This window comes from Drosophila mojavensis, unplaced genomic scaffold (genome assembly GCF_018153725.1).
Source record: "Drosophila mojavensis isolate 15081-1352.22 unplaced genomic scaffold, ASM1815372v1 contig_74, whole genome shotgun sequence".
NCBI lineage: Eukaryota > Metazoa > Arthropoda > Insecta > Diptera > Drosophilidae > Drosophila > Drosophila mojavensis.
Window position 1 is genome coordinate 9,553,332 of NW_025318899.1, and position 17,367 is coordinate 9,570,698.

Below are 17,367 nucleotides of genomic sequence, written 5' to 3' on the forward strand. Positions count from 1 at the left end.
AATTATTAAGTAAGAAATAATGAGTTAGCGCTAAAAAAAATGCAGCTAGAATGCAAAGTAAAGTTTTAATTTAATATATATATATAAATAGTGGCAGATGCTAACATTCTCATAACAGAGCCATCTTCGAATCAGCTGTTCAGATTAACATCAAACAAAATAATGTGGTATCCCTGGTAATACGCATATAGCGGCGTTTGTTTAAAAACATTGGAACACAAAATATGTCTCAACAAATTCGCGTTTTACAATGTGTTGAGTGCAGTTTATATCAGGTATGATACTCAGCCATTTTTTATAAAATTTAATAGAACGAATTAATTATGTAGGTGGATATAGTTAAAAAGGCAAATAGATGGGAATGTAAGGTATGCGGTGTAAAACAAGTGGTGCAAAAGGAATTTTTTCGCGGTTCCGGTGCTGAATGCCGTGCAAAGGTGCAACAGTTAAATCTGGATTGTGGAGAACGCAAGGAAGCACAAGAAAAACGTAAGATATTGGAGGTACACGAAGAAAACCTAAGGGACCGTTCATTGGTTGAGCTGGGAGATCAACTGACCTCATCGCACCGCTCTGGAGGTTCAAGCAAATGGTCAGAGTACATCGATGAGCCGATTGCAGGCACTTGCTCTGGTTCAAATAGACATATTCAACCCAAAGAGTTAGATGAGCCCGAGAACACTTCTTTTTACAAAAAGAAAAGCGGTTCCAATAAACGTAAAGCACAAACCGATTTTGTAGCTAACACCAAGTCCTACTCAAAGTGGCAAAACTTTCTGTAGCAAATAGGATTCATAAAATAAAGCATTTATAATTAATGTATTTTTATTAAAATTTGTAATTGTTCTTTTATCTTTTTTAATGTTTGAAACGCGGTGTGGAGGCAGTTGAATTTATAGTTTATGTTTATAGAGGATCAACGCCTCCACGGCTAATCGATTACATTTTGCATTAATTTTTACATAGTATAGAAAAATGCAACTAATTGTTTTGAGTTAAATATTGTTAGTATGGGAATTGTATTTAATGTTATTGTTGCTTTCAAATAGGGCAATTTAATGGACACAATCAATATTCGTGCCCAACTTTAATTAGTGTGAAAGTGTTATAGTTATTATTCATCGCATTTTAGAGCGCAATTAGATTGAGAAAAAATTTGTTATATTTGCTGACGGTTATGTATTCCTATTGCTGATTGCTTAGCACTTAGGCTGTGGCAGTTGAAGCACTTGCGCTTATATCCTTCTTAGCCACTTTCTCATCGGAGCCAGTCTCCTCGATGTCGGCAGGATCTGTTTCACCGCCGGGTGCACCAGCTTTGCCTGATGAGCGGCGTCGCTTGCGATTAATGCGCCACGGGCGCATTGGATACTTCATGGCCGGCAGTTGATCCATGCCAAGCACTTTGAACATCTGACGGAAAGCAATGTAACGCAGGAATAACTGAGCCGAGACAGTGAGATCTTCACGCTCCTGCTTGGTGAGCTGCTGCAGAGCATCGGTTGGATCCTTTTCACATGGATCTAACAGGCCGGGACCATTGATTAAAAAGCCCGAAGACAAAGCCTCCATAATTCGTCGCAAGCAGTCGCCGGGTGAGATGGGGAAACCAGCCGATGAGATAACTTTTTCCACTAGCAATTCTAACGACCATTGTGGTAGCGATTGCCACGACGGAACGCGCTGGCAAAGATCGCGCAATATGCGAATAACCATCACACAAGATTGGAGTCCGGTAGCACGTGCCTGGAACCATTTGGCATGCCGCAAATCAGCGAGTGCCTATTATACAAGCATTAAATATAAAATCCTTAGATGTATGGACGTCGAATACTCACCCGCAGACAAGGTTCACGTGGCAGAAAGTCTGTTTCGGCAGCTGCAGATGTAGATGCCCCATCCTCGGATTTAGAAACGGTATCGCCGGTTTCACGGAGCAGCGGCGAAGTAAGTGTAATCTTCACAGCGACCACTTCATCGAGCACTATTACAGCAGCTTCATCCGCATTCACCTCAACGCGATAGTTGACTGGTGTTTCACCTAGAACGGAGAGTGTTTGGCAATGGGTTAGTGACAATCAATACTTAACTATAATATAAGCAGTAAAAATTACGTTCGGCTTAGAAAAGAGACAAACATTGTTAGATAGATACAATAGATAATTCTATGTGTGGGCCCACAAAGTATATATATAGGTATATAAGACATGAAGGTGCACATCTGATAATCATAAGCAAAATGTAAATGTTTGTTTCTTCCTACGTTCCACAGATAAATTCCGCTCAGTTCCCAGCAAACGTACATATTACAAACATATATATATATTTTATATATATGTATACATGTATAATTATATATAGAACGATTATTTAACGTTGTTTAATGACTTGCGTGCTGGGATCGGACCGGTTTAGCCAGCAGTTAAAGCGACGACACCACCGCCAACTCCACCTGGGCCTCATAAACGGAATTGCAAAAATTGAAATTGAAATTGGAAAATTGGAGCTGCAATTCCACTTAGAGCGCGTGGCTGGCTGTGTTTTTTATTGTCATTTTTGGTTAGCTTTTTTGCAAACAAAACTAAAAACATTGACCGAAATTTTTCGTTTATTTGCGGCTCACTCAATTAATCATCGGTCCGGTCAGCATTCACCGTTCGCAACATAAATTTCGGTCGCAATTTTTCGTTCGATTTTTCTTTCTTTTTTTTTTTTACAATCAAGTTTGATACACACAAAACGGCTGCTTGAAGAGGCATCGATTCTCTAGTAAGCTAGTAGAGCTGCCCATTTAGCAAGGGGCGCAACAATTTTGGTTGATAAAACTATATAGATATGATCATTGTACATATATGGTACACACATTCTATATATTCCATGAGTGTGTACGCCTTCTATGCGTCTGTCTGTGTGGATCAATCGCATTGCTTCAGGTCGGCTCTTTTACTTTTATATTAATATGTATAGCTGCTTTGAGCTTAATATATATATCTCAAAGGACTTTATTTACACAAAGTTTCATCGCATTGGAAGTGGAGAATGGGGAAAAATATGAGAGTGAGAGTGTGTGTGTAAGTGTGTGCGTTGTGTGTATATGTGTACAGTAGAACAACAACAGAGCACAACAGAGCGAGCACCCAAACTTTGTATAAATATATTCCTTTGGTTCGATTGTTTTGTCTGTTCATTTTGTTAAAGTTTCATTGTTCCACACATATGAACTCTTCCGCATCCGCATGGGCATCCGCGGGTTAGAGAGTGTGTTACCATTACGATTACGAGATCCGTTGATTGTTATCCACCACCAGCAGATGCAGTAGCAGTAGCAGTTGGTATCAGCAGCAGCAGACTTGGAAAGCTATAGACGGCTAACAGACACCTGAGTGTGAGTAGTGTGAGTGGATAGCATCTCAATATGGCTAAGGGCTCAAATCTCAAATCCTGCAGTGAAGAGAAGCTGAAAACGGCAAATACGTTTATATATTTTTTATTTTTTGTTTTGGTTTTTTTTGCTTGCTATTGTTGATGTTGTTCGGCTTTGTTTAGGCTGCTGTTGTTCGTTGTATCTGTTTGTTGCTGTTGGTTCTGGTCGTCAAACAATTTAAAATCCATCACGGCAACAACAACAACAGGGCTCAACAGTAGTACAACTAGTAGTAGTAGTAGTAATAGTAGTAGGTGGTAGGTAGTAGTAGTAGAGTATGTACATACATTAATTCAAACAATGATATCACTTTTTCCACACAAATTGCGCATTTCAAACGAAACTAAATTGATATATTGAATATAGTACATCACATTAGTTGTGCTTTCGTAATTTATAATTTGTTTACTTGCTTTCGCATTGCTTTTACTAGCATTCATTATGGCGCTCCGAAATTCATATACTCTCTCGGCGAAATTCACATTCTGTTTCTGTTTCAGTTTCAGCATTGTGAAATTGGCCAGGCAGAAGTTTTGTAAGTTTTGGATTTGCTGCTTTTGATTATGCAATTTGTCGCGATTGTTTTATTTAGATTTTTCTTTGACATGGATATGTCTTGGTATCACATTAAGTTTTATTTATTGTCGAATTTGTATTTTTATCACTTTATATAATTATAAATATGTTGTAAATGTTCTTGTAAATGTTGTTCCTTTAAGAGCTAAAACTATAACTCTCTTCCACACAATATTTAGCCAATATGCAAAGGGTATATTATTATTTTTGTATAAAGAATAAAGCAAAGGGTATTATACGTTTGTAACGAGCCCATCAAATTTTCATACTTTAGCTAAATCTACACAATTTAAATATATTTATCCGTATTGGACAAACAATATAAAAAAGTTATTCAAAACAAAAATTTCCTAAAGAGAAGATGTGAAGTTGTAAGAAGTTATGTAATGTGTGAGCATTTGTGTAGAGCCTAAGACATATCCATGATACATTTGTGATTTCTGGACTAGAGAAATTAAGAATCTGCATCCTCTTTTTATAGGCATTTCTCTGGAAAAAGTTTTTGCAATCAATATTCACAATGGACACCGAAATATATATATACGTGTATATATATCAAGGGATATAGTTATGCATGTAAATATTGTATGTGATGGACGATTGCCAAATGCTCTACAACATACCTGCAACCTCCTTGAGCTTATCGGGCAGCACATTGGCCACACGTTGGAGCAGACTTATCGTTGGCTTCTCTGCACAGAGAACAACCAGTTCGACCGCTGTGTCACCATGCAGCAGCAGTCCCTTGGCCAAGAAGCCAACACGCATGACACCCTTCAGGATGCGCACCACATTTCCACCATTGTCGGCTTCTTTGTGGAATGAGAATATTTGATTATCTCGTCCATCCTTTTCCGATGCTTTATCGGCCTTCTCCTTTTTAGCAGCCGGTTCGCTATCACTGCCTGCAGCTGGCGTTGGCAGCTCAGCCAAAGTATCCGAGACGAGTTTAAGAGCGCGTTCTGTGTGCGACACAATGCGCTGTATAGTCTGGAGTTCTTCCTCCTTTGGATAAATTTCAGCATGACGCGCTATAGCGTGGCGATCGTCGGTGCTCTCCGGACGACGCACATTTCCGCCGCCAGGCATCATGCCAAAGTGTGGCGGAGGTCCATTGCCCATGCGACCAAAGCGCTGGGCCCCTGTGATCAAAATTAATAATAATATATACATTTTGTTCAACTTATTAAAATGGATTACCTCCAAAGCTGCGGGACATCCAATTATTGTAGTCGTACTCTTCATTGTATTGACGATTGCGCTGCTCATCCCAGTAGTTGCCTCCTTCATGTTCATCACCACGATGTGAGGACATGAGCGCTCGTTGGGCACGCGCCTCGGCCAGACGACGCTGGCGCGGTGTGGGCTTAAAATCGACAACCAAGTCTGGCTGAACTTTGCGCTTGTATTGCAAGCGATGGCGACGGCCCTTCATGTGCATCTCTTTGGCATTCGGATCGTTGAACTTGCAATCGCACAGCTTACAATTGAAGCTAAGTATTTTGCCCTCATCGTCCTTGACCTCTTCAATGTACTCGCCGCCCACGGGTTTAATGTTGTCCGTGTTCTCGCCCATCGAATCGTCCATATTGTCATCCATATTTTCAGATGCTGCTGCTGCTCCACCGCCTGCGATTGCATCAGATTCGGCTTGATCAGACTTGGTTCCTGCTGCTGCTGCAGCTGCAGTGGTTGCATTTGGCCCTGCAGCTGGCACAAAGTTAATCTTTCCCATTTTCTTGGGCTCATCAGAAGGTATTGGCTTTCCCAGTTTCTGATGCAGCTTAACTACCTTCTGATGCTTAGCGCCGCGTACATGAGCCGCATAGGCATCGGTGCCAGTACAGGTGACGTCACAGAGTTCGCAGTGATAGTTGTTACCACGATTCTGGGCGCTGTTAGCAGCGGACGCCTGCATTTTCAGTGATGCCTCACGCTTCTTATGCTTCTGTCCTTCCAAATGTTCTCGATACGTTTGGGGACCGGCACATGAGATTTTACATACCTCGCAGTAATGCAGTTGCTGTGGTCGCGGCGGAGCCTTTGGGCGCATACCACGCAATGCGACTGCCCCAGGGATTGTCGGACCCATCTTGCGTTGATACCAGCTATTGTTGGAGCCGCCGTTTGGCTTTTGCTGCGACCCCGGATGCTGTTGTGCCACATACATGCTGGCCGCATTGTAGATCGCCGTATCATAGCCACTATAACTATTGCCTCCAGCGACATTTGGAGGTGGCTTTGGTGTTCCATTCGATTTGTCCATTTTGCCCATGCCCTTTTGTGTAGAATTAGGATTCTTTACCGGCGGCGCCGAATAATGTGTCTTACTAACTGCTGCTGCTGCTGCTGCCGCTGAGGCCGTGTTGTAGCTGGCCGGTGCTTGTTGGTAGAATGTTTTGGTTGCGTCGTACGACTGCATGGCACTACGATAGTCACCATAGCCCCCATAGCCAGCAGCACCAGCACCGGCACCGGCCGCTGCATACCCACCACCCCCTTGGCCAGCAGCCACAGCAGCACTTTGATAGGCAGCCGCATTTGCATATGTTGCATTAGTTACGGCCGGATATGTCACCTGTCCCGTGTTGTACTGGGTGCCGCCGTAGTTGAACCCGGCATAGTTATTGTTCGCCATTGCCACGCAATTGCTGTAAAACGAATGGAACATACAAATTACCAATCAATGCAAATCAGTTAATGATCCAATTTTTTTTTTCTGCCTTCAACCTTCTTGTCGAAATCGACAAATCAGTTGATACATTTACATTTACTCCTTATTACTTTCTTATTGCTGTGCCAAATATTCCCTTTGACTAGATATTTATTTATTTGTGCTTGTCGAATAATAGGCCGTTTATATCTGTTAATAGAATGCATGAAAAAGTACTTTTAGTCACGTCATGTTTCGCAGTCTCGCTGAAAGGAAGCCCCCACCATTTTTTTTTACCCTATCGATTTTTCTGGCACAACAATTTTAATGCATTTCATCACATATGCAAGAAACACGCACGCACAGTCAACAATGTTACCTAAACAATGCAATTACATACACATAAAAAAAATTGCGTTTGAGGAAATATTTGCACACTTAAATTACCTTCAATTTGCTGAACTGCTGAAAAATTTTCTCTCTATTAACCGGCGACAGTAGTGATGTGTGTACAAGTATCGGACTGTGCCGATAACAAACTTTCATCATGTCCGTTGCTTGCGTGTGAAGTCGAGTTGATATCCGATTACTATTGTAATCAGTGCGATTACGAAAGCACCTATCCATATGTTCAAAATGCGATGTCTGACAGTGTGGCAGCACTCTTGATTCGCGCCGAAAACAAAACGATGGATGCAAAAAACGTATTGAGATTGTGAAATTTGTGTTTACTTGTGTGATTTATTTGTTTTGATGGATGAAAAGCGCTACATAAAGCGCAAAGAAAAAGCGCGGATTGATGGCAATCGCGAACAATTGGCAGTCAGCTGTAATCAACTGGGCGACTTTTACTATCAACTGGGAAGATACAATGAGGCCGCCAAAGAGTATAAACAAGAGGCGGCAATATATAGCAGCATGGGCAAGGAGCTGGAGACGGCAAAAGCGAAGCGCATGCTGGGCGAAATGTTCACTTTGCTTTGTGAATACGATGCTGCCAAGGATCACATCAATGATTATCTAAGTGAGTAGTAGCAGATGTATGCTATATCTATGTCGTAAACATTGCTTGTCGTGGCAGAAATTGCCAAAAAACTACAAAACAAAGTGGAGCAGCAGCGGGCCTATGCAACGTTAGGACGGGTACACCTCCTGCACGGACAGAGTCTATCAGAGACGTCAGCCTCCGGAGCAATGGAGCAATTAAAACTGGCGGAAAAGAGTTTTCTGCGGAGTCTTTTGCTAATCAAAGAGTAAGTGCTGACTCCTTTCTTTTTTACAATCATTGACAAGAATTCATTTTGTAGGCTTTCAGGTCAGATTTCGAAACTGGAGCAATTGGATATGCAAGCGCGTTGTTACCTTAACATTGGCGTTGTGAAAGAGCATATGGAAGAGTTCGAGGCCTCAATCGAGTACATTGATAAAGCTATTAAAATCAGCAAAACTCACGATTTGTTCGAGTTGACCCACTTGTGCTACATTTCGATGAGTTTGCTTTACAATTGTAAGAAGAACGACGCAGCGTCTGCGTTGCGCTACTGCAATATGGCACAGGAAGTAGCCAAGCGTTTGCCCAATAAGGTGAAGAAGATCTGTGAGACACTTATAACCAAATCAGAGATCCTGATCAGTGCTGGAGACTTTGCCAGTGTGAAGCAAATACTGACCAAGGCGTATAAGAAGCATTCCCCCGATGAGAATGACCGTGCCACTATTGAGCGATCATTGCGTGTTGTGGTTAAGATTTGCCAAACCCTTGATGAGCTGGTGTTGACAAGCTCGGTAAACTATGCCAAGCTAAAAGATTTGTACGAGAAACTAGGCGATGGCTGCTGTCATCTGCTGAATTATGAAAAGGCCATCGACTACTATAAAAAAATGCTGGAAAATGCGGAACTAAACGGGGAGCGAGGCAAGAGCTTGGTGCCTATCTATGTGAGCCTCTATCAAACCTACAAGGATAACAAACAGTACGACAAGGCGCTGGAGTATTTGTGGAAAGAGTATGAGCTTAATCAGGATGTGCCAGGGGAGGCATTTACGACGCTGTGCAGCATTGCGGAGATCTGTGAGCTGCTAGCGCAGCCATTCTGGACAATACATGATGTGTACCAAAAAGCTTTGAGACAAGCAGCCAAGGCCGATGAGTCATCGTCCGCAAAGCTGGAGAAGATTGCTTTAGTGCGCTTACATAAGCTTCAGCTAAAGCATAAAATGACCGTGCTAGCCGAAAACTTAGAGGCTGAGGCTAAGGCCAAGGGAATTAATCTGGCTGAGGAGGCAGCAAAGCTGGACGAGGATGAGGATGCTGAAAGCGATGTGCCTGCAGCTTTGCAGCAGAACACACCTGACTGGGGGGATGATGTGGATTTAGATGCACTCACTGATTCCGATGCCAGCGATCTCGATGAGACCGACAAACCCCGCCCACAGCGCATTACTCGCGGCAACCGCACACTCACTATCAAGCGCAACAACAAAGGCGAAACTCAGCTGCATCAAGCCTGCATAGCAGGAAATCTGGAATTGGCGCGTCGTTTGATCGAACAGGGCCACACGGTGAATGTACGCGATCATGCTGGTTGGCTGCCTCTACACGAGGCTTGCAACCACGGCTATCGTGACATTGTCGAGCTGCTGCTGGACAAGGGAGCTACAGTGGCGATCAATGACAAGGGCGGAACTAGTTGTGATGGCATTACACCGCTCTACGATGCCTGTGCTAATGGCTACCTGGACGTGGCCGAGTTGCTATTGGAGCGGGGAGCCGATGCAACTGTACGCACAGACTACAATGAGACTTGTATTGAGGGATTGGACAAATGGCGGCAATCCAAGCAACTACTCGATGGCGAGCAAGCGCAGTATGCCCAGCTCCGCGAAACGCTTCTGCGAACGCTCTCCAAGGTGGGCATATGTAGCATGCGACAGGCACGTCCCTTGACCAATGCCAATGCCCAGCCATCTTCTAGTGCTTCAGTTTCTTCAGAAGCTGAAGAGGAGGAGCTTGAGCTGGCGCCACGCACCCTTAGACGCTCCTTTAACATGCACAATCGTTCAGGCAGCTCGACACACAGTCCGCGTCAGCCATCAAGCGCTAGCAAGGAATATCGCAACGTGATGGCGCAGCTTAAGCGTCCAAATCGTACACCCGCCACTTACGATGAGCCAAGCAGTAGCACGAGCCTCAATGTCAAGCAGAAGCGTGCCGCGCTCTTGGATGATGATGAAGTAGACGCAGATAACTGGCTAATCGATGATATAGGACCAGAGCGCAAGCGAAAGCGGTACAATTCGGGCAGCATTGGTAGTCGACCGGTTAATTCAAAGGAGAATCTGCAGGACTCCGCTCTGGCTTGGGATGCGGAGATCCAGGCCACGCCCCCAGAGCAGGATGCTCATCAGCTGTTACTCGAGGCAGCCAATTCGAAGCAGCGGCAGAAGCAAATGCGTAAGCTCACGCTCTCCCGTTCCTCCAGCATGAGCAGCAATAACAGTAGCAGTAATTCTAAGCCCAAGCAGCAGGCATCTCTGCTAGATAGCGGCTTTTGTCGCTTTCGCAGTGAAAGTCCTTTGGGCAGTGGCGAGGATTCGATTGATGGGGCTTCGTTGATAAGCTTCCGCACGCACACGGAACCGGATTCCACAACAAGTGGTGCACAAAATGCTGGCATTCAGCTACTTATCTCGCCGTCCAAAATGGCATCGCCCATTAAAGTGCAAGCCACGCCAGTGCTGGCAACCACTGTGTCCTTCAAAGTCAAAGTCCAGGACGAGCTGCTGCTAGTGCCCATTGAGCGCAAAAAACTACAGGATATTAACATGCGCTGGCTGGCCGAAGAGACAGGGCGACGTTATAATAAGTGAGCAGATGTGAATAGGTATTGAAAGAATTAGTCTCACAATATCAATATATTTTTAGATTAACTGGACTCACGCCTTTGTTGCGTCTCAAAACATCCGATGGCTTTGCCTACGAGGAGACTGATTCAGTAAGCGTTGCACTTGAGCAGAATATGCTATTATCCACAATTCTAGATTGGAAAATTTCACCACTTTCTCAACGCTATGAGGAAATGTGCCATCAATTGCAGAAAGGTGTGCAGCACACATTAATCGTGGTAGTTTATAAAATAACTTTTCAATCTTCTACAGCTGTCGACGATAAGATAAAGGTACGGTTGGAGCGTTCACAAAGTACACTCACACTTGAACTGTCCAGTCTGTGGCTACGTCACGTTCAAACAGAGCCACTGTTCAAGGCCTTGCTGCATCAGGCGCGTCTCACACTGTTAGATTTATCCTTCAATTTCATTGGCAACGAGGGCTGTCAGCAGTTGGCCAAGGCGCTGCCCACATTATTGCAATTGAAGACATTGCGACTGAAGTGTAATGGGATCAGTAATCTAGGTCTCGAGGCTCTGCTTTGCGGTACGGATATTGAAAATTTGGAGAACTTAGAGGAGCTACAACTTAGCCAAAATCCGCTGGGCAACGCCAGCCTGCGGACTTTGCAAAAGTTTTGTGCTAGTCGAGCTGGTCGAGCGTTGACAACGCTGAATCTTTCACAATGTGAGTTGACCGAGCTGCAGGACTTTGATCTGGCGTATACGCAATTGACCAGTTTCGATATTAGCTTCAATCAGCTATCGCAGCAAAGTGTGCGCCGATTGACAGAGAAGTTGAATAGTTGTCGCCTGGAGCACTTAAATATGAGCTACGTACGTTGGCCATTGGATGAACAGAGTGGATTTGCGCTCGGAGAGCGTCTGGTTTCGCTACTCGAGAGCGGTACTAGTGAGAGGTTTGTGCGATTGGAACTTGCTGGCTGCGGGTTGATTGATGCGCATATTTACAAAATGACACAACAGTTGGCCAAGGCACAGCAGCTGGAGTGGTTGGACATTTGTGACAATGAGCGCTTGAGTGGAGCCGCCCTGGGTTATGTGCTCGATGAGCTGCCCCATCTTCGCGTTCTTTTGGCCACGAATTGTATACGTCTGGTAGACGATCTTCGCCTGCTGAAACTGGAGGAACAGAAACAACTGCCCAAGCGCATGGAACTGAGCATCGATGAGCAGGCATTCTCCTTACCAGGTGCCTTCACCACACTGGCAGCCATTTGGCAGTTAAAATGGGGTGACAATGCCAAATCTTTGACTCCCAGGGGCAAAAAGGGTCTGCTAAGACTCTATTTAGACGAAAGTGATCTGCATTGGTGCACTGGATGAAGTCAATGTGATATCTTTTGTTATTTGTGTTCTTTACGTCTTTTTATGTCCCGTTTTATGTTTGACGTACGAAAATAGCCATAACTCCTATCAGAAGAACCAAGGGGGCAGACTGTCAAGAACTTTCGTATCTTATCAGCAAGCGTTTTCGAGCGCCCCAATTTAGGCTCGCGATTTGGTGTCTTCTAGCTAAGATTGTATGTATGTTATCTATAGCAATAATATGTACTATATGACTACCCCTATCAAATGGTTTTCAACTTTTCCAGTAATAGTTTAAGTACTTATATATTAACTTTATTTATCGTTGTTTGTGAAATGAGGATGATTGTGACCGTGACCTTACATCTTATCTGCTGGCACCGCCCTTGGCCATTTCGTACATGTTCCTTGAGATGATGAGACGTTGAATTTGAGATGTGCCCTCATAGATCTGATAGATCTTCGCATCACGCATTAGCTTTTCCACGGGATACTCGCTGTTGAAACCATTGCCGCCAAAGATTTGCACAGCATCGGAGGCAATCTTGTTCGCCATGTCGGCCGCATGACACTTGGCAATGGATGCGTAGTAGCTGTTGCGACGTCCCTGGTCAATCTCCCAGGCGGATAGGCGCCACGCCAATCGAGATGTCTCCACGCCAATGGCCATGTCGGCCAACATGAATTGAACTGCCTGATGATGGGCAATAGGAACACCAAAGGTCTTGCGTTCCAGCGCATACTTCAGGGCCTCGTCCAAGCAGCGCTGGGCCAAGCCAACGGCTCCGGCTGCGACTGGAGGGCGGGTCTTGTCGAAGGTGCCCATGGCAATTTTGAAGCCAGCTCCCTCGCCAATCAGCACGTTTTCTTTGGGTACTCGTACATCCTCGAAGGTGATGCCACGTGTATCAGATGCACGCTGACCCATGTTCTGTTCCTTGCGGCCAGGCGTTAGGCCAGGGGTCTCGCGATCAACAATGAAACCAGTGAATGCTTTGCTGGGCGGGCACTTGGGATCGGGGTTGGTTCGTGCCAGCACAAAGTACCAGTTGGCCACGCCTCCATTGGTGATCCACATTTTCTGACCATTGATCACATACTCGTCGCCCTTCTTTTCGGCTCGAGTCTTAATACCGGCCACATCAGAGCCAGCGCCAGGCTCCGTGACACAATAAGCTGCCACCAAAGGCTCTTCCAGCAGACGACCCAGATACTTCTTCTTCTGCTCTTTGTTGCCGGAGAGGATCACAGGTGTTTGCTAAAATATAGCTGTGATTAAGTATATATACATAGAATATGGAGTCATTTCACTTACGCCCAAGCCGCTAGCCTCCAGAGCAGTCATAATGCCGGTGCAACCATAGGCCAGTTCCTCGGCAGTCAGGCAGGTCGTAAACACATCTAATTCTAAGCCACCCAGCTCGGCGGGTATGTGGTTGTTCATCAGACCCAAGCTCCAGGCCTTCTTGATGATCGGCCATGGGTACTCGCCGGTCTTGTCGTATTGCGCAGCCACTGGAATAATCTCTTCACGGGTAAACTTGCGCGCTAGCTCCTGGAGCTGTTGCTGCTCTTCGGTCAGAGCAAAGGACGGGCCGGTGGGCGAGACGTGAGAGACGGCAGCGTAGCACCGGCTGGCGGCCAGCTGACGTATAGCAGGAACTGCGAGCTACAAGCAAACAAAATAATTAGTCTCGGAATTCCGTGTGGGTTCACAAGTCCAACCAAGGGGCAAAGTACAAACACGACAGATAAGAGAAATAATCTGAAAAATCTCTATCTCTCTTTCAAACGCATTTCAAAATGTCTGCCCAATGATCAGCGGCTGTCATTGCTTTGGCTAGAGTCAATAAAACTGTGTTTATACTCAAATTAATATATACAAACCTTATTTAAGAATGCCATGTCGCAGCAAATATATTATCAACTTATTGCAAATTAAGAGATATTTAATATTATTCCGTTTTTATTTAGGTCACAATGTTGACTCGCCGAGGTACTTTGTCGTATTAAAAAAATCGAGCGAACTGTTGCTCACAAAACGTCGCAGCGTAGCCAAAGCGAGATGTGAACATTAGACCCGCTTACTTGTGGCGAATTCAGAGCAACAACAATTTGCAGCTTGCACGAAGCTTGCGTGGGTTGGAAAGTGGCGTCAATAAACTTTCGCTGCATGCAGGCGAATTTCATTCGCTTTGGCACTCTAGTCGAGACACACCCCCAAATGAGATCCCAAGGCCAAGGCGAAACTCAGCAATCAAAGCGAACGTAAAGCTTTTTATGCAAAAAGTTTTGCATGCAACAAAAATCGCGCGCTATTTAAATGCCTTAAATAAAAAAGTATTGTATATTTTCAGGCGCTGACAAAATTAGCTTAAAGGTTATGTTAAAAATAAAAATATTTTATATATACCCGAAGCACTGGCGGCCGCCCTTTCACTGCTGTGTCGAAATCAATGCTTGGGCTATGGAAGCAACAACAAAAAATAAGAAAAACAAAAATAAATCAATTGTTTATTGCCAGCAGCTCTTATCAGGCACGTCAGCAGCAGCGGCAGTAGCAGCATCACATAAAACTTGGTCCGGTTAAAGCTTCCGTTTTGCCACCGAGCACCACCCCAAAAAAAGCGCGCACGACTCGGAGCCGAAGCGAGCAGCGAAACAACGAAGGACGAGGGCGAGGTGAAAGTCCCGTCACATCTAAGGCAAAAACTGGGATAGCTGCTGCTGTTGGCTAGGCCAGTCATTTGACATTGCTCCTGCGTAAAGGTTGTCCACGCGCACAGCAAAATTAATCCGTCGTCGAAGAAGCCGTCTCCAACTCCCGTTCCACTGTGTTTGTGCATGTGCATGTGTGAGTGAGGGAGAGTGTGAGTGTGAGTGGGTGCTACACACTCTCAGTTTTTTAGTATACATATGTGTGTATATGTACCCCTCTAAATTTTAAGTGGAAAAAAGTCTTTGAAATCGTAATCAAACAAGTGCAAGGCCTTAAGTGCTTTTTATCATGGCTCAATTTGTGACTCACATCCAGCCAACGCTACTGGAGGCATCGCAAGGTCATGTGCCGCACCATCATAGCCATCAGGTAGGCGTGCAGCACTCGTCGCATTTGCCACACAGTGGCCACAACATGCCATCGCCACCCACGGCACACAATCATCATCATCATCATGGCGGACATCATGGCAATGCCTCATCGCACCACCAGCAATCGCATCAGCAACAACAGTCGCATCAGCAATCCCATCATCAGAATCCAGAACAGCAGCAAAACCAGCATCAGCACCAGCACCAGCATCAGCATCAGCAGCACCACAAGAAATCACATCATCCGACAGCTCAAGGTGCTGCCAAGACGATTCAAAGTCCACCCAAGCCGTTGTCCCCGGAGCATGTGGGCCACTATGAATACTTTCAGCATCAGCATGAGCTGGTCTTTCAGCATGGTGGCGCCCCACTTTGTGACAAGAACAATAAGCAGCATCACGATAAGCATGAACACTGCCCCACAGGACATCAGAGTGCGGTGAGTGCCAAGGCGTACATCATATACACCCATAGAGCCCAGGCAATGATCGCGTTTACTTATGAATTGCCCATATTCATGTGGCTCATCTCTTAACTGTATATTTAAGTACATATATTTTATCTTTTTTTTATGTATGTGTGTATGAGTATATGTGGAGCTGCCAATCCATTGAATGACGCAATCGCAATCCTTGAGCTGAATAACTGAATGCCAAATGAGTCATCGAGCCCATCAAACGCTGTCCTTGCTGGGCCATTAGCCAATCCATGACGACTCTCTGGCGTCGTAGCGTCTCCCAGGCATCACTTACGGCTCTATTAAAAAAAGCTTCAAAATTAGAACTTAGAACCTTACCACCCGCACCCCCAGCGACACTCCACCCCATTCCAAAACACACCCAGCCCTGCCTCATTTTCGCATTAGCCCCCATTCATCCTGTACACTCGAAAGCTTTTTTCTTGATAATTTGCTTCTCTAAAATCTGTTGTGTATGTTTTAAAAATAAAACCAATTGGCGAAATTCTCTTTGTGCTCTTCGCATGGGTCTCTGGCCGCACGGCGAAAATAATTTAGAAAACGTCTCGAATCGGTCGCTGTCTGCGGTTCTTGGTGGCGGCCAACGCGTGACTACTCGTCTATATATTTAGATATATATACATATATTTATTCCATATAAATTTTAAGCGTCTGTGTTTTGTTTGCGTATACAAAAAATAAACGGCATGGAGACATTGAAGAAACGATTTCCTTCGCTGCAGAGTTTGGGCGTAAGTCGCTGACAACTTGGACTCGATTTATGTAATATATAAATGTATATACACGCACATATAGTTTGCTATCAAAAGTGCAGTTGACCCAAATAAATCAAGAATTTCTGAACAAAAATAGACAGATGTATGTGCATAAAATATTTACATTATATTGTTTTATTAAATTCTGTGCGTCGGCGTCTTTTGTGTCGGTGCAGTGAACTGTTCATCTACAAGAAACTACTTCCGCTTCTCTCTCTCTCTCTTTCGCTCTCTCCCAGCCACCACTCCCCATTGTAGACTAGATGCCCCAGGGTAGCTTTATATTAAATTGGCTGTCGCGACTCGTCTCGCCATATTTCTGTTGCGTTTTCAAAGGTCATCAAAGTTGTGGACAATTAGCTTAGGCCGTGTCGTCTGACTGACGCTTTACTTCGAGCCATTCGTGTTTGCTCTGCTTGTTATTTTCGTCTTCTTCTTATATTTGTTTTTTTTTTTTTTTTTTTTTGTGGCTACTTTGGCTTTTGAAATGTTATATGCCATGTCGCGCCGACAAGCGATAGCCTCATCGACGCCAACATAGTTGTTAAAAAATATATAAGGAAATATGGCCAATATGTTGAGGTATAACGAAGTCTAAATACTCTGTGTTGATACCCATTCATAAAAGAAGATAGTTAACAATTAAACATGCATTACCTAGAACATTTTTTTATTTTCGCATGTAAATTCGTAGTTATAATATATTTTTGGTAAATAATATTATTTATAAAAAATCTCATAGAACCAAGAAACTAATTTACTCTATATATAATAAAATTAAAATTTAACTATACAAACCAGTAAACAGATTTACAACACTCCATAGAGTAGATAAATATAAATTATTCACGTAATACTATAGGTGTTGAAATGTAAGTAGTTATATAATGTTTAATAGATCACCTGTTCACAAATAGTAATCAAGCAATGTCTATAGTAATTTATATAACACTTCATAGTGAATATAGAGTATAGAGGCTCAAACAACATTTATTATGGAGTAGCAGCTGACATGCAAACCTGTAATTTAGCTCCGTTTCGAGCATTTCGTGCACAACCCCAAAGAGTTCGATGGGTTTAAAGTGTAATCGAAAACCCTTTTCTGGCCAAAACAAATAGGCCCAATGTTTGGGTAAGCGATAAAGACTGAAATGCAGCTTAAAGATACCAGCTAA

At 44.0% G+C, this 17,367-nt stretch overlaps 5 protein-coding genes across 24 annotated transcripts in view; 3 read left to right on the forward strand and 2 right to left on the reverse strand.

The window, feature by feature from the left end:
* The first annotated feature begins 155 nt into the window (after window positions 1–155).
* On the forward strand, window positions 156–834 carry LOC26528239 (MRN complex-interacting protein). Its single transcript, XM_015162168.3, has 2 exons — window positions 156–275; window positions 330–834. The coding sequence occupies exons 1-2, from the start codon at window positions 225–227 to the stop codon at window positions 780–782; spliced, it is 504 nt and encodes a 167-aa protein (XP_015017654.1). The 5' UTR covers window positions 156–224; the 3' UTR covers window positions 783–834.
* LOC6581964 (zinc finger RNA-binding protein) lies at window positions 808–7,201 on the reverse strand. 2 transcript variants are annotated; one of them, XM_002007641.4, is made up of 5 exons: window positions 7,101–7,200; window positions 5,201–6,651; window positions 4,624–5,142; window positions 1,839–2,041; window positions 808–1,782 (listed from the first exon to the last, which is right to left on the reverse strand). In XM_002007641.4, exons 2-5 carry the CDS (start codon window positions 6,636–6,638, stop codon window positions 1,207–1,209), a joined length of 2,736 nt encoding a protein of 911 aa, XP_002007677.1. In that variant the 5' UTR covers window positions 6,639–6,651; window positions 7,101–7,200; the 3' UTR covers window positions 808–1,206. The 2 variants fall into 2 exon arrangements, 1 of the variants encoding a protein (XP_002007677.1); XR_001449121.3 differs by lacking the exon at window positions 808–1,782 and adding an exon at window positions 3,268–3,457 and having other exon boundaries at window positions 1,954–2,041; window positions 7,101–7,201.
* Window positions 7,202–7,296: 95 nt separating this feature from the next.
* Window positions 7,297–12,132, forward strand: LOC6581965 (tonsoku-like protein). Its single transcript, XM_002007642.4, has 5 exons — window positions 7,297–7,677; window positions 7,735–7,906; window positions 7,961–10,519; window positions 10,579–10,754; window positions 10,812–12,132. Exons 1-5 carry the CDS (start codon window positions 7,407–7,409, stop codon window positions 11,885–11,887), a joined length of 4,254 nt encoding a protein of 1,417 aa, XP_002007678.1. The 5' UTR covers window positions 7,297–7,406; the 3' UTR covers window positions 11,888–12,132.
* A 30-nt stretch (window positions 12,133–12,162) lies between these two features.
* LOC6581966 (probable medium-chain specific acyl-CoA dehydrogenase, mitochondrial) lies at window positions 12,163–13,897 on the reverse strand. Its single transcript, XM_002007643.4, has 3 exons — window positions 13,757–13,897; window positions 13,185–13,538; window positions 12,163–13,127 (listed from the first exon to the last, which is right to left on the reverse strand). Exons 1-3 carry the CDS (start codon window positions 13,772–13,774, stop codon window positions 12,237–12,239), a joined length of 1,263 nt encoding a protein of 420 aa, XP_002007679.1. The 5' UTR covers window positions 13,775–13,897; the 3' UTR covers window positions 12,163–12,236.
* Window positions 13,898–14,621: 724 nt separating this feature from the next.
* The window catches only part of LOC6581968 (ankyrin-3), a 61,492-nt gene continuing 58,746 nt past the window's right edge, over window positions 14,622–17,367 (forward strand). For 10 of the 19 annotated variants that reach the window (XM_044010190.1, XM_044010193.1, XM_044010199.1 and 7 more), the window contains exon 1: window positions 14,627–15,398. In XM_044010190.1, coding sequence (XP_043866125.1) covers window positions 14,877–15,398 — 522 coding nt within the window. In that variant the 5' untranslated portion in view covers window positions 14,627–14,876. Of the gene's footprint in view, window positions 15,399–15,984; window positions 16,169–17,367 lie in introns of those variants that run through there. The other 9 variants (XM_044010204.1, XM_044010205.1, XM_044010206.1 and 6 more) reach the window with 7 other exon arrangements.